Raw genomic sequence first — 15411 nt, 5'->3', positions numbered from 1 at the left:
TTCTTAAAATTTTCTAAGGAATCTGCACGAACGTTCTCACGTAAAAAGTAACATTTCTCTGTTAAATTTGGCAATAGCTGATGTGGCTTGGTTCCTTTCTGTTTAACGCGGTCCAAATGTAGTACATTTTGCAATTGAACTAGATACTTACGGTTTAAAAAAATCAGAAACTATTATTTCGGTTCATTTCAGAAACAGCAGTGATGACTATCATTGGAAAATAGGTATCTCTGCTTGTGACTGTGAAAATTCTGCGTCTCAACAGTGTAACTCCCAAGTGACGCATCTTGTTTGCAATGTCTAAAATGCTCGGTTTTATTTTATTTTTTCTCAGAAAGTGAAATCAATATCATTCATTGAAGATTTTTAAGAATTTAAGTATGAAATTTTAATTAATTTTTTTCTTCTTTTTCTTATGGAAGTCCAGGAAAAGTTAGGAAATTTCAGCGCCAGGGGTCAGGAAGTGTTTCAAGAAAGTCAGGGAATTTTGAAATTTGATAAAACACAGATGTCTTGGAAAAATTTTCAATATTTCTTTGATTCGTCAGAGAAGTTCGTTCGCAATCTGATCTAATTATGCTGCTATACTCAATTTTCTAAGAAGGATATACATAACTTTCCCTAAAAATATGGACCCACTTTTTAGAGAGACATTTGGCAACATTCGAAAGTTCATATTTACGGCGTTTTTTCATAGGTAGTGTGGCTTTACGTGTCTATCAATTTATTGATAATTCCTCAAATGCATTAGATCGTCAGGATAGGTAGAAACATCTAGAATATTCCGATTAAACGGTAGGATGCAACCTATTTGACTGTAGTGTAGGGTTGGGTTGCATTGCCAATTTGAAGGCGAACTTCCGTTGCGATTTTGTTCTCACGCGACGCACAGGGGATCGAGTCAATCAGAGAGGTCGGACTTGAAATTTTTGACTAAAAATGCGAAGACGTTTCTTTCGTCACACTTTAAATTAAGAGCTGCTCCCAGAAGAAAATTTGACTAGGAAACCACTGGAACCACTTTTAGAACCTCGAAGTTTTGTATAAATGGAGTTATTAGCTTTCAAAGTTTCCAAATTTTGTCCGACTTCACCTATTGACTCGATCCACTGTGCGACGTGGCCAGGTGCGGCGCGCCCTGAGTTAAGAAATTTCGTGAAAGATTATGAGAGGAAATTTCATGAGGAAATTTCAAGAAATTTCATGGGGAACACAGAAATTTTATGGGGTACAAAGAAATTTCATTCGATGAAATTTCTTTTAGCAACTCTGCCCGCGTCCGACTGACACCCTGTATGTACTTATCGCTGAATTTATTCCTTCCCACCTATATCCGTCGACCTTTATTTTGCGATAAGGAGAATTTGTAGTTTAGGGATGCAAACTAAAATTGCTAAGGAAAATCGGCGTATCAGGGTCGCAAGGGGCAGGAAACCGTGGAAAAGTCAGGGTATTCGAAAACAACCTGGAAAGTCAGGGAAGTCGTGAAATTGTTCTCAGAGTCGGGGAAATTCTCAGGGATACGCTGCCGTGCTAAGGAAAAACGCCTTATGAACCTTCAGGCGTTGCCAAATTTCCTCTGGTAAACCGCCAATTTTCAGGAAATTTTTTAAATATTTTCCTGACAATTTCTAAGATATTTTTGCTTGTAATTTGATCTAAATAGTCTGAAAATTTCAAGGAAAAATATTCACACGTTTCCTCAAAAATAAACATTTTATCGTAGGAAATTTGGCAACTCTCGAATGTTCATACGGCGTTTTTCCTTGGCACGGCAGTACGGCTGCGCGTCAGCGTCGCCGAGTTTCCGGGAAATTCCTGCCGCTAAATAAGTCCCGCGAGTATTGAAGCCGCGATTTGTGTACCAGTTCAACTTGAAGGGATCTTAGTGTATTAACATCTATTTGCTCTCGATTAGTTTTTTGCCTTTTCCTTTAATTTTTTCTCATTCAGGTATGGAATAATTCATATTATTTCCAGGCAGCACGCAGATTGCCTTATTCGGGTTTTTTGTAAGTGTTAACTTGGTGGAAACATCCAGAATACAGCCAATCAGTGGATACAACTTGAGTAAATTCAGTGCGCGGTTGGGTTGCATCGCCAAATTTGAAGGCGAACTGGTAGTGATTTTGTTTTCAAGGAACGCGGCTAAGCGCGGCGCCCTAACCGTTGCGTTTTACGTAACACCGTCATCCGTATTCCACGATGAAGAAAGATTTGTATATAAACGTTGATAACTATGTTGCCTTGCTAAGGGGATTGGTATACATATGAACCTTCGGCTGTTGCCAAATTTCAATCGTTACACACTGAGAAAAAGCTATGGCTTATAAACCTATTAGAGGTAAATATGGAACACCACTAATAGTAGTACCTCTACATATAATAATAGCACATATACCTTAGTTATGGTCTCTGTACCTTAATTAGGTACAGAGACCATAGTATGGTTCACAGACCGAGAATTATTAGTTTATTTACGACTATTATAGGTGTTCCATATTTACCTCTAATAGGTTTATAAACCATAGTTTTTTCTCAGTGCAGGACAGATTTGTTGGGAAATGTTCGATTTTTCGAGAAGTTTGTTGACAATCCGATCCAAATCATCCTAATTTTCATAGAATAACATTCGAAACTTTCCTTGATAATCTTGTACCTTTTCGAGAAAATTTGGCAACATTCGGATGTTTATATTCCTTAGCATGGGTTTCTTGTGTGACATTAATTCATTAATAATCATCAAATGTTAGTAACACATTGGATGTTTAAAAATTTGTGCCACAAATGCTCCAAATTCAAGAGTAAACCAGATAGAAGCTTTCCTTGGTTTTGTTTGAAAGACAAGCCTAATGGCTTTCTAGTAAGATCAAGGTCAACTCATTTGGTTGTAATTTAAAAAGTTTTGAAAATTGCAAAGCGATTGGCGCGTGGCCGCCTGCGACCTTTGATAAGGATTTTCGCTCATCTGTCTCCAAAATTACTGTCCAATGCGATATTACGCCCAGAACAACATGGCGACCCTAAAAACTACTTTACGACATTTTATCGTAGTCGTCATCCGTCTAGGAGATGCTTTTAAAAGTTTACCGGACCGCAACTAAAAACCCAAATAAGCCAAGTTCGTGTAACTATGGTGTCGTTGCCTCGACCGGGCTGTGCTGTGTTGCCAATTGTTGGAGGATAGGTTACTTGCCCGGTGGTGGCTACCGCCACTCATGATCAAAGGATCCTAAGGGCGACTAGCCTGGTCGTCAGATCGCACCCCGAAATCTCCAGTACCGGGATAATCTCCAGTGCCGGATTTAGGGGGTGGCCACATGGGCCGCGGCCCATGGCGGGAAATTTCGCAATTTTTTTAAATGTAGGTATTAAAAAAATCCGATTCAGGAAAAAAAAAACTACAAACGAGATAAAGCAACAAAATCTCTTATTTCCTGAGAGTGTAGTAATTTCTATTTTGTCGTCTTTCGGTGATACAAGAGACAACGCGGCGCAGAGAGCAATGATGACGAGGACTTGAGATAAAAAGAAGCCCTCAGCGCGGCGGTCGGCACGTAACACATACCTAGTAGCGCCTACCAAACTGCGTGAATACTTCACGCATTGCGTCGAAAACAGTGCGGTCAGCGGCGATCGGCGTGAAACGCATAGCGCCTACGAGACGGCATGAATACTTCACGCATTGCGCCAAACACAGTGCAGTCAGCGCGGCGCGGAAGCGGAAGTTGAAATCATTAACCCCCATTAATGTTTGTTCTTTCGCAATGTTTTCGTTCATTTCTTATAAATGGACCGAGTTAAGCAGAATGGAACCAAGCTACATCAGCTATTGCCAAATTTAAGTAATTCGGCAATTCAATTTTTTACATGAAAACGGTAGTGCAGATTTTCGTGCAAATTTCAGTGAATTTTCTCCATAGTACAAAGCAAATTCCTTATCATTTTCGCAGAAATCCGCACAAACATTCTTTCATAAAAAATTGAATTGCCCAGTTAATTTTGGCAACAGCTGATGTGGCTTGGTTCCTTTCTGTTAAACTTGGTCCAAATGCAAGGCATTGTCCACACAGAGATAGGTTTACGGAACTTAATTTTTGCGCAAAGTTCCGTTTTGCTAGTAGTGTTGATGGGGCTTTCGCAAAAAATGTGTCCAATACGAGTAAACGCGTCTTATGCACCCCTTTCCCTCCGGCACGTTCACTTGATGGTTTTTTATTGATGTCTTAAAACGACTGAGAAGGGGGCGGCACAACACAGGCGGCCCATGGGCGGCAAGTAGGTAAATCCGGCCCTGGTAGCGCATAACAATCCCTCAGCGCGCGCGCGTAGATTACTGCGTGATTTTTGTCCCGTTTTCTGCTGATATTCAGGTAAATCACCAAATGCTGTTCTTTCACCTAATCACTGTCTTTCTACACGTTGCTCACCAACAATTAGCAGTAATCGGAAGAAAAATTACGCAGTAACTGATATCTACGCGCGCGCGACACAGGGGTTGCTTCGCACTTGCAGAATTTCCCGATTTTCGCGGTGCGATCTGACATCGGGCTAATCGCTCTTTGGATCCTTCGATCTCCCATGTCGGATGACGACTACGGTAAAATGTCGTCAAGTAGTTTTTAGGGTCGCCAAGTTGTAGTAGGCGTAACATCGCATCGGACAGTACTTTTAGAGACCGTTTCGGTGAGCGAATACCCTCCTCAATAGAAAGCTATTAGACATTGTCTTTCAAACTAGCAGTTCAAAAAAGCTACTACCTAGCAATGATGATGTTGCATGTGTGAGGAATTTGCGATTTGACTACTAATTTTTCCGTAAAAGTTCGCTAGAAACACGATGGTGCCACTGGTTTTCCCTGAAATCAACTCCCAAGCTCAAGAAAAGCTCTCAAGTTGAGGCCAAAATGGAGGGTATATCCCACGCTATCTTGAGAGTCAACCTCTACATCAGGACAAACTCTCCATGCAAAGATAGAAAGCAAATATATTACTTAACAGGGTTGCCGTGTTTTCAGTTTTAGAGTCCCCAAATAAAGTGGCAGCCCTGTCAATGTATTTGCTCCCTATCTTTGCATGGAGAGTTTGTCTAGTTGTAGAGGTGGACTCTCAGGATAGCGTGGGATATCCCCTCCATTTTGGCCTCAACTTGAGAGCTTTTTATGAGCTTGGGAGTTGATTTCAGAGAAAACCAGTGGGACCATCGTGTTTCTCGCAAACTTTTATACAAGAATCAATGGTCAAATCGCAAATCCCTCACACATGCAACATCTCCATTAGCAGTAATCGGAAGCAAAAACTGATATCTACGCGCGCGCGACACGGGGTTGCTTCGCACTTGCAGAATTTCCCGATTTCCGCGGTGCGATTTGACGATCGGGCTAATCGCCCTTTGGATTCTTCGATCTCCGAGTCGGATGACGACTACGGTAAAATGTCGTCAGGTTGTTTTTAGGGTCGCAAAGTTGTATTAGGCGTAACATATCGCATCGGACAGAACTTTCAGAAACCATTTCGGCGAGCGAATACCCTCCTCATTGGAAAGCTATGAGGTATTGTCTTTCAAACTAGCAGTTCAAAAAAGCTACTACCTAGCAATTTTCTCTAACGTAGATCCTGGATAGGAGAGTATAGCTAATCGATTGATGCAACTTAATTAATTTCGGTGTGGGGTTAGGTTGTATCGCCAAATTTGAAGGCGAACCAGTGGCGATTTTGTTTCCAAACAACAAGCCTCGCTGCTCCAACTGTTGCAAGTTGCGCCATGTGTATCACCTTCATCCTCACTTCGCAATGAAGGAGGTACTAATTGAGGATATGACTTTACTTCTATCTCCTATCAGGATAGTTTTTGATTTTTTCTAATTCCTATAACCCCTGTCGATTTTTCTCAATTTTGGACGAGTAGTTCGAGGCGTATACTCGATTGCGCATGGTCCCGACGCCTGGCGAGGCGTCCTGCGCCGAGAAACCCTAAAAAACAAGTGTTTTTGAGAATTAGCGACCACTCGCGTTTCTCGCCAATAACGTGGTCCAGCGGACTCGTGGAGCTTTTTCGACCAGAAAATCGGACTGAGCGCATGCAGGGCCGGATTTACCTACTTGCCGCCCATGGGCCGCCTGTATTTTGCCGCCTACTTCTCATTCGTTTTGAAACATCAATGAAATCCATCAAGTGAACGTGCCGGAGGGGGAGGGTGCATATAAAGACGCGTTTACCACTCGTGTTGGATACATTTTTTGCGAAAGCCCTGTCAACATTACTAGCAAAATTTCACGGAACTTTGCGCGAAAGTTAAGTTCCGTATACCTATCTCTATGTGGACAAAGTCCTCCGTTTATAAGAAATGAACCAAAAAATTACGAAAGAACAAACATAAATGTGGTTTAATAATTTTAACTTCCGCCGTTGCGCCGCGCCGCGCTGATCGCACTGTGATTGGCGCAATGCGTGAAGTATTCCTGCAGTCTTGTAGGCGCTATACGTTTCACGCCAACCGCTCCTGACCGCACTGTGTTTGGCGCAATGGGTGAAGTATTCACGCAGTCTTGTGGGCGCTAATATGTGTTACATGCCGATCGCCGCGCCGAGGGTTTGTCTTTTTCATCTCAAGTCCTCGTCATCATTCCTCTGTGCGTTGAGCTCCAAGCCAAATTGCGTGTTTAGTTCCTCTCTTCACTCTACCAATTAAAGATGCCATTTCTTGTATCACCGATAACCGACAAAATTAGAAATTACTATACTCTCAGGAAAGAGAGATTTCGTCCCTTTTTGTCATTGATAATTTTTTTTCTGAATCCGATTTTTTTATACCTACATTTAAAGAAATTGCAAAATTTGCCGCCATGGGCCACGGCCCATGTGGCTATCCCCTTCATCCGGCCCTGTTTGTCAGGTTTTTTTTATGTAGATCATTATGTTGGGGAAATAATTGGAAAATCTAAAATAGAGTCACGGTGTTCTTATGTTTTTACCGCGGAAGGCAGTATTTGCAACGGTGACCATTATATCGGTGATCCCTTGAAGTGTAATTCTAAAACTCTATGCTGCCGTGTTAAGGAAAAACGCCGTTTATGAGCAGTGTTCGAAACTCACAGGCGCCAAATGCGCCTAAGCAATCAGTCATGGCGCCTAACAAATGAAGGCTTTGCACCAACGTGGTCCCTAAAAGTTCCCGCCCCCTCCCCCCCCCCCCCCCGAAAGAAATCTTAATTTTTCTGTTTGGTGATTTTTCGAAATTTTTCCCAAGTTACAGCTTCTTGTTCTGTAACTAAAACATCTTGCGTTTAACTTTTCACTAAATGCGCCTTGATACTTTGGCGAAAAGTCAATATGGCCCCTAGAAAATCTTCAATGGCCCCTGAAAATCGAGCTTGATGAGCCACGTGGCTCCTGAAACTTGAAGATGAGTTTCGAACTCTGTTTTGGCTTTCAGACGTCGCCCAATTTCCTCTGACAAATCAAGAAGATCCGGGAAAATTTGTGGATCTTTCTCCTCCAATTTTTCGAAGAATTTTGTTCGTCATTCAATCTGACGTGTCGGACAATTTCGATGAAAAATATTCATAACTTTCCTCAAAATTGAAAATTTTATGTGGAGGGAATGTGGCAGCTCTCGGAATGCTCTTACGGCGTTTTCCTGTACTGCCGTGCTAAGGAAGAACGCCGTATGAGCCTTCAGACGTTGCCAAATTTCCTCTGAAAAAAAAACACGAATTTCCTGGTGAAATTATGAATATTTTTCTCCCAATTCTTCAGATTATTTTGTTCGCAATTTCACCTAAAAATTCTGAAAATTTAAAGGAAAAATATTCATAACCTTCCTCAAAAATAAACATTTTATCGAAGGAAATTTGGCAACTCCCAAATGTTCATACGGCGTTCTTCCTTAGCACGGCAGTATGGTGGTCGTGTCCTGCGGCGCGCGCGGTTCGTCCCGAGCGGAAGATGGTGGCTCGGCAAAAAAATATTGCTGATGCTCGAAACACCAGTGCTAGGAATCGAGTGCGCAGCTCATCCGCTTTTGTTCTCCTGTCCTGTGTGAAAATAATCTTTTCCTGCGACTCGCACCCGCACGCCGCACAGAGGATCGAGTCAATAGGAGAGGTCGGACAAAATTTGGAAACTTTCAGCGCTTGTATCTCCGTTTATGCAAAGCTTTGAGGCTCTAAAAGTGGTTCCATTGGTTTCCTCGTGAAATTTTCTTCAAGAAGCACCCTGTAAAATCTAAAATTTGACGGAATAAACATCAAAATTTACAGTTTTGGTCAAAAATTTCACGTCCGGCCTCTCTGATTGACTCGATCCATTGAGCGACGACGAGCCGCGCCGGTCAACTCGTATTGCATGCGCCGCGTTTTACTGCCGTGCTAAGGCAAAACGCCGTATGAACATTCGAGAGTTGCCAAATTTCCTACGATAAAATGTTTACTCTCGAAGAAAATTGTGAATATTTTTCTTTGAAATTTTCAGACTATTCAGATCAAATTACAAGCAAAAATATCTTAGAAATTGGCAGGAAAATATTTAAAAAGTTTCCTGAAAATTAGCGATTTACCAGAGGAGATTTGGCAACGCCTGAAGGTTCATACGGCGTTTTTCCTCAGCACGGCAGTTTACCGCTCGCTTATCGCTGCCGCTGCGTTTCTGCATTGACAACAAGCACCTCTTCCTACGCTCCTCGCCCGCCGTATGACAGTATCCGCCGTGGTTCAGCCTTTTACCGTCCTCCCGACCTCCGTTCCGCGCGCGTTCTTCCAACTCTGTACTCGCTCAAATCGTCTCGACTTCCCTCCCATCGTAATTAGGGGCCATTCATAAATTACGTAAGGCACTTTTCCCCATTTTTAGACCCCCCCCCCCCCCCCGCGCTCTGCCTCTTGTAAGGCATTGTCTCGGACTGAAATTTCATCGCGAGTCGTAAACTGTATTCGTGGAAATTGCAAATTTGACCACTCTGCGCGTAGTGATTTCATGAAAAACGGACACGTGACTACCACCTGTTGTTTTTTCTTTCCATACGGATTTCGTGAGTACCCAGGCCTTCGATAAGCAGGCCATCTGTCGCGTTTGACACAGAACCAATTCTATTTTGGTTAAATTATAAAAATCAGTAAGAACCTAAGGATGAGGAGCTGTGGCAGGATCGCTATCAGTGGCCGTTGGGTGTCACAGAGCGCACAGAAGCGCTATAAGAGAGACTTAAGAACTTTAGTTCCGCGCGAACGATATTACCATGCGCCCAAGCACCTATTACCGATCAAGAATCTGAAAGCCGTGTAGATCCTTGACAAATTCATCTGAAGCTCTGCTAATACTTTCGAATTGACTTTTCTCATGGGCGGAACTAGGAAGGGGGGCTGCCGCTGCCCCTCCCCCTCCGTAGAAATTTGCGAGATTTTGCTAATTAAGTGCGTGACATATCGGTCATCTCGGAAATTATTGTGATTGCATCAATTTTTCGGCGAGAACAGCTCAAAATTGCCCCTGAAACGGCTCAATGACTTAAAATTTGTCGAGAACAGCCCTCCAGACCCCCACTGAAGCTAGGGAAATTCCTCGAACGCTCCTTTGGAGATTGGGAGTCCCTCAGCAAGCAGTAGGGTGTCTTTTTGTGCCCCAGACTCCTTCGATGAAGTGCCGGGTGACGGTAGCCTTCCCGCCAAAAGTTAACAGTTCCACCTATGATTATCCTCTTTTATATGCTTATTTTTTCTGTTAGGAAAATAGAATATAAAGTCAAATCGGCAGACAACCGGCGAGTAGGTCTTGCGTCGCCGATGTACTCACTCTACGTGGGGCAGTGAGGACAGTTTGTATTTACTCAGGTGTTCATTAGTGATTCTATGCATCTGATTCATCAGACCTTATTCCAGTTTATCTGCAGCTACGTTTCCTTTATGTAGAATAGTTCATCCTTCCCAAGTATCGCAGTTAGGTTAAAAGTTCGTTTTACATAGCTTAAATTTTGAAGTTAACCGCCTCCTAAAGTGCGTTCTGTGGTGGGAATTCAAATCGTTGCGCATCTCATCCTCTTGCACTTCATTCTCTCTCTTTCCTTAAAATCTCGCATTTTGTCACGAATTTTTAAAGAGCGGTCATCTCACTAACCCGAGCCTCATTTTATGCCAGGTCCTGCAATCCTGTGAGGTCGCAGTTTTTTCTCTCCAAAAATTAGAGCGCTCGCTGTTATTCTCACTAATATGAAGCGAAATTGCTGTTATTCTCACCAAAAGTAAGCGTGCGTAAAGTATCTCTTACAAACAATGCATTTCCAGTGATTCTACATATTTTAAGACCGTTCATTAATAAGTAAATTTGTCGGTTTATGTGTAATTTTTCAATATTTTTTAACATTTTAAATGACAGGAATCCATTCAGAGTGCACCTGTGCGTGCAAAGACTTCCGAATCACAAGTTGATAATCAATCGCGAGTTTGAATAATCGTGCCCAAATCAGGACGACGGCCGGCCGGAGCAGAACACATATTAGCGCCTACAAGACAGCAAGAATACTTCACGCATTGCACTTACACTACGGTGCGCGTGCGACCGGTGTGCGGTGCGTGCTCAACGTATACTAGCGCCTGCAAGACTGCCGGAATACTTCGCGCATTGCGCGTTATCCTCGAATTATTATTTCTCGATGTCCGACCGGTGTGCACTGCGAGTCCGCAATTCTAGGATTGCAGGATCGTGGAAATTTTGCACCCTTGCCGAAATACGAATAAAGACCACGCGCCAGGTCCTTCTTTGCAGGTGGAAATTTCTACTTCCAAGGCCTCATTGCTGAACTCGGAAAATTAGGAATCGAAAGTAACAGCGATCTCGCCTCATTTTAGTGAGATTGACAGCGAGCGTTCTAATTTTTTTAAAAATCCCACGAAACGTTCAGGTGTCTGCAAGTCCGGAAATAGTACTGATTTTTTTAAGATGGTCCGGAAGTACTGAAAAAGTACGGAAATTCCGTTAGAAGGTCCGGAATTTTTTTATTTTTATTTCCCCGTCATTTTTGTCGCAATTTGAGTGAGAAATTCAAATTTTTGAAATTTTTCGAAATTCGTCGATTGGAGGTACTGAAAAAGTACTGAACTTTTCTTTTGAGGAGGTACTGAATTTCGTGGATAGTACTGAAAAAGTACTGTAAAAGTACTGATTTTTGGCGAGCCTGTTTTAGCAGACACCCTGAACGTCCCGCAGAGACAACGCCTAGTTTTCAGCCACTTCTGCATGTCAAGAAACCTCGAAAAACCGGCGAGACCCGGAGTATCCCATCCCGCCAGCTTAAGGTCTAAGAAGTCATGACAAAGCAAGGGGACTTCGTGAAAGAGACCGGACTTCCCTCGTCGGGTTGAATGCTCGATTCGATCGCCTGAAGGTCGGTGATGAACGAACTGTGAGAATCATCGCCACGACCTGGAGGTCGTTGATGAACGATCTGTGAGAACTCGAAGGAAATGCTACTGGGGGTGATTTTGTGGGCGCTGGGTCCCTCGGCGGTGGGCTGCGCGTGTGCGGGCGGTGTCGTGAACCTGACGGAGCCGCGGGGCGTGATCGCGAGCCCCAACTTCCCGGGGCCGTTCCCGACGCCGATCCACTGCCGGTGGCGGATCGACACGAGTCGATGGGGAAGCTCCAACGTGACGGTCTACCTGACGCAGCTCTTCCTCCGCTCGGGGCTCAAGTTCACGGACTACGACGACGACGACGACAAGGACGAAGACGAGCGGGACTCCTGCTCGACGCGGGAGGTGACCATGTACGACCTCCTCCACTCGCACAACTACACGAGCTCCAGCAGGTACCTGGAGATCGAGCTGAAGCTGGAGCGCCTCGAGGGGAACCACCTCCGCGTCGAGGACGCTCTCCTGGACGTCTACGGCTTCAACATCACCTACGAGCTCGGCGCCACCCCCAAAGACACCTGCAACGTCGTCAATTGCTCCTTCCTCGGACACTGCCTTGCCAGCGCCGACTTCGAGTATGTTAACATACTTCCCTAGTAGCCCGCAGTGGGCTGCTTGTTGAAATCGGTAGACAAAGCTATAGACAGAGAAGACAAAAAGGATGTGGGGGGATCCTATTCTGCCGTATTAAGGAAAACCGCCGTAAGAGTATTCGCATGTTCAGTGGCGGACTGGCAATCGAAGTCAGGAGGTGGCCTAGATTTGGGGGCCCCTCCTGTCGTTCGGGGGCCCCTCTCTGGTGGGTTTGGGGGCCTACCCCGGAGAAATTTGAAAATTTTACTCTTTAAAAACGCAATTTTAAGCATTTTTGGAGTCAAATTCAAGAGTATTTGGAATTCAGAATAATCTATTCTCAGGATTCTTCAGGGGCCCCTATCACTTCCGGGGCCCCAGGAGCCCACTAGATTTCCCCCTTATATTCTGTATTATGGGCTTTCGGCGAGCTTCTATGTTTCTTAGAGGCAAATTTTCAAAGATTTTGGGGCCTTGTAGTGACTAAAAAATATTGGAAAATTGCAACATTACGGGGAAAAACGATGACTCGAGAAAAATCACCGCGGGGGGCCCCTTCAGGACTTCCGCGGCAAATTGTTAGGAAGCGATCGCCTCCCCGCCCCCATGGCCAGTCCGCCCCTGGTTGCCAAATTTCCTCTCGGAAAATATGTATTTTTAAAGGAAGTTATGAATATTTTTCCTTGAAATTTTCAGACGCCTTAAATGATATAACGAACAAAATTCTCCAAAGAGCTAGGAGAAAAATGGTTGTACATTCTGCCGAAATTTCGTGATTCGTTGAAGGGAATCTGGCAACGTCTAAAGGCTCATACTGCGTTTTTCCTTAGCACGGCGGTATTGGTGTAAGTGGGTGGTTTAAATGGACAAAGGAGATAGGTAATAGACTCACTAACGGCAACTCACTAGAGACCATTTAGTTTGTCTATCATTTTGTCCCTTAGTCTACAAGGACTTACACCGTCGAATTTAGTCATAAGCACTTTTATCTTGTTAAGGAGATGACTTTCAGACTTCCCGCTGAGTGATTTGTACTCCTCATGACATTTTGAAAAGAAAGCACATTGCAGTGCTTTAGTGAATACCTTGTCTAGTGGCCTGCTAATGACGCGCGATTTCACGGTATTGAACGGAATATTGCTATTGAACCGCAGTGGGAGGTATTTTGCCCATCTACTAATTGAAGGGGCCCCTCTCATTGTTCATGCAATAAAATTTTAATAAGTTGCAATTTCTCTGTGCATTGTAAGTTACGTATCCTCCTGTGGCATCGAACTCATTTTATAAATCGTTTATGCTCAGTGTCAGGCATTTATGATCCAATATCCAGGAGTCTGAACTTCTCATTTTTTAGATGTTGTATTTATCAGATTTTTAATATTTGGTATTCTTTATGTTACAGGACATACAAGTGTTCCTGTTTCGATGAATACTATGGCCATGATTGCAGTTTTGGACCCCTTTGTAATGATACAGAAAACCCTTGTAAAAACGGAGCCACTTGCAGGTATAACATTGTTTGCTCACCATTCAGGGTACATCTTTTTTTTAAAGATTGTTTAAGCATTGCATTCACCTTGAGACTCGAATTATACAAAGACTAATTAAGACAAGTAGATATTCAAAATAATTTTTAATTCCATGAGAAGAGCCTTTAACGACATAACGGATATGCTGGGAGATTACCCAGGTGACAAAGTAAAAAATTATGTCTAGAATCATAAAGTCCTATAAATTCCTTCTCCTCCCGCTTGTTTGGGGAATTTGAGAAAAATCAACCGCACCTCTAAAATTTGGAGATCTATTACCCTCCATGCAAGAAATTATATGCTTCTACCGAAGGAAAGTTTTGATTTATGTGTCTCTTACTTGTTTTCTTACTTTCGTTTTCCTTCAACTGAATATTTTACTCACTGTTTAATTGTTAATCCTAATTTTAGATCGGTTGGAGCATCAAGAGTCCTGTGTGACAAATCAACCTCGAGTGAAATACAAGCAGAATATGAAGGTTAGTTTTACTTGGAAAATGCACAAGTTTCACGAGTTACACTAGTGTGTAATGAAAAGACCTTCGGCAAACAATTTAATGAATTAGCCGCCCACCAATACTCTTCAGTTTTTGCTAATATCACTCTTTTTTCTTCATAGGGACAACATGAAAGTTCCCGATTTCATAATTGGGATGGAGCTTCAATTTTTAAGTACTTTACTAGTGCACTCTCAAAGAATAACATTATTATTTTTTGCATCATTATTATTTTTTAAAAATTCATTTTTGACTCTAATCATAATTTTTGGAACTTCTTGGCTTTGTTTTCCCCGCGAAATGGCGTGGACCCAGTAGCATTTCTCCACCTTGTTACGCATCGTTCGGGCCACTTCTTTATGTTTCGTTTTTCTTTTTTTTCTCATTATTTTTTAAGTATACCCTACAATCCCAGTCAAGTTTTATGTTTTCTTTGCAGACCTTGATGATGACGCACCATGCTCGGGAAAATGCACAGCAAATCCACAGCAAATGTCAGCTTGCGAATGTAAGTACTGACCTATCATGAATCTGCAACTTTACGCTTTCAACGACGTAAATTTTCCGACCCCGAAGACTTAAAATTTACGACTGGTAGAACGTAAAATCCACATCCTCAAGGGGGTTAATTTTACGTCTCCAAGGCCGTAAATTTTACACTTTCAAGGACGTGATTTTCACGTCCGCGAAGTCGTAAAATTCACGTCCCTGAAGTCGTAAAATCTACGCCCCCGACGAAGTGAAATTTACGCTTTCAACGACGTAAATTTTCCAACCCCGAAGACTTAAAATTTACGACCGGCAGAACGTAAAATCCACATTCTCAAGGGGGTTAATTTCACGTCTCCAGGGCCGTAAATTTTACACTTTCAAGGACGTGATTTTCACGTCCGCGAAGTCGTAAAATTCACGTCCCCGAAGTCGTAAAATTCACGTCCTCGAAGGCGTAAAATTCACGTCCCCGAGGGCGTATATGGGGGGGGGGGGGTTTAAGTCTTGGGGGTCGGAAATTTTACGTCGTTGAAAGCGTAAATTTCACTTCGTCGGGGACGTAGATTTTACGACTTCAGGGACGTGAATTTTACGACTTCGGGGACGTGAATTTTACGCCTCCAGGGACGTGAATTGTACGCCTTCGGGGACGTGAATTTTACACCATTGGGGACGTAAATTTTACGACTTCGGGGACGTGAATTTTACGCCTCCGGGGATTTGCATTTTACGACTATTCGCGGACGTGAAAATCACGTCCTTGAAAGTGTAAAATTTACGGCCCTGGAGACGTGAAATTAACCCCCTTGAGGATGTGGATTTTACGTTCTGCCGGTCGTAAATTTTAAGTCTTCGGGGTCGGAAAATTTACGTCGTTGAAAGCGTAAATTTCACTTCGTCGGGGTCGAAGATTTT

General features: G+C 43.1%; 1 protein-coding gene across 2 annotated transcripts in view; it reads left to right on the top strand.

The window, feature by feature from the left end:
* Nucleotides 1-8706: 8706 nt before the first annotated feature.
* The window catches only part of LOC109042886 (uncharacterized), a 33593-nt gene continuing 26888 nt past the window's right edge, over nucleotides 8707-15411 (top strand). Inside the window, exons 1-5 of one of the 2 annotated variants that reach the window (XM_072301579.1) lie at nucleotides 8707-8825; nucleotides 11177-11980; nucleotides 13381-13485; nucleotides 13919-13986; nucleotides 14444-14512. In XM_072301579.1, the coding sequence (XP_072157680.1) occupies nucleotides 11457-11980; nucleotides 13381-13485; nucleotides 13919-13986; nucleotides 14444-14512 (766 nt within the window). In that variant the 5' untranslated portion in view covers nucleotides 8707-8825; nucleotides 11177-11456. Of the gene's footprint in view, nucleotides 8826-11104; nucleotides 11981-13380; nucleotides 13486-13918; nucleotides 13987-14443; nucleotides 14513-15411 lie in introns of both variants that reach the window. The other variant, XM_072301578.1, reaches the window with a different exon arrangement.

Source organism: Bemisia tabaci, chromosome 6 (assembly GCF_918797505.1).
Source record: "Bemisia tabaci chromosome 6, PGI_BMITA_v3".
Lineage (NCBI taxonomy): Eukaryota > Metazoa > Arthropoda > Insecta > Hemiptera > Aleyrodidae > Bemisia > Bemisia tabaci.
This window is presented reverse-complemented; position numbering and strand designations above follow the sequence as displayed.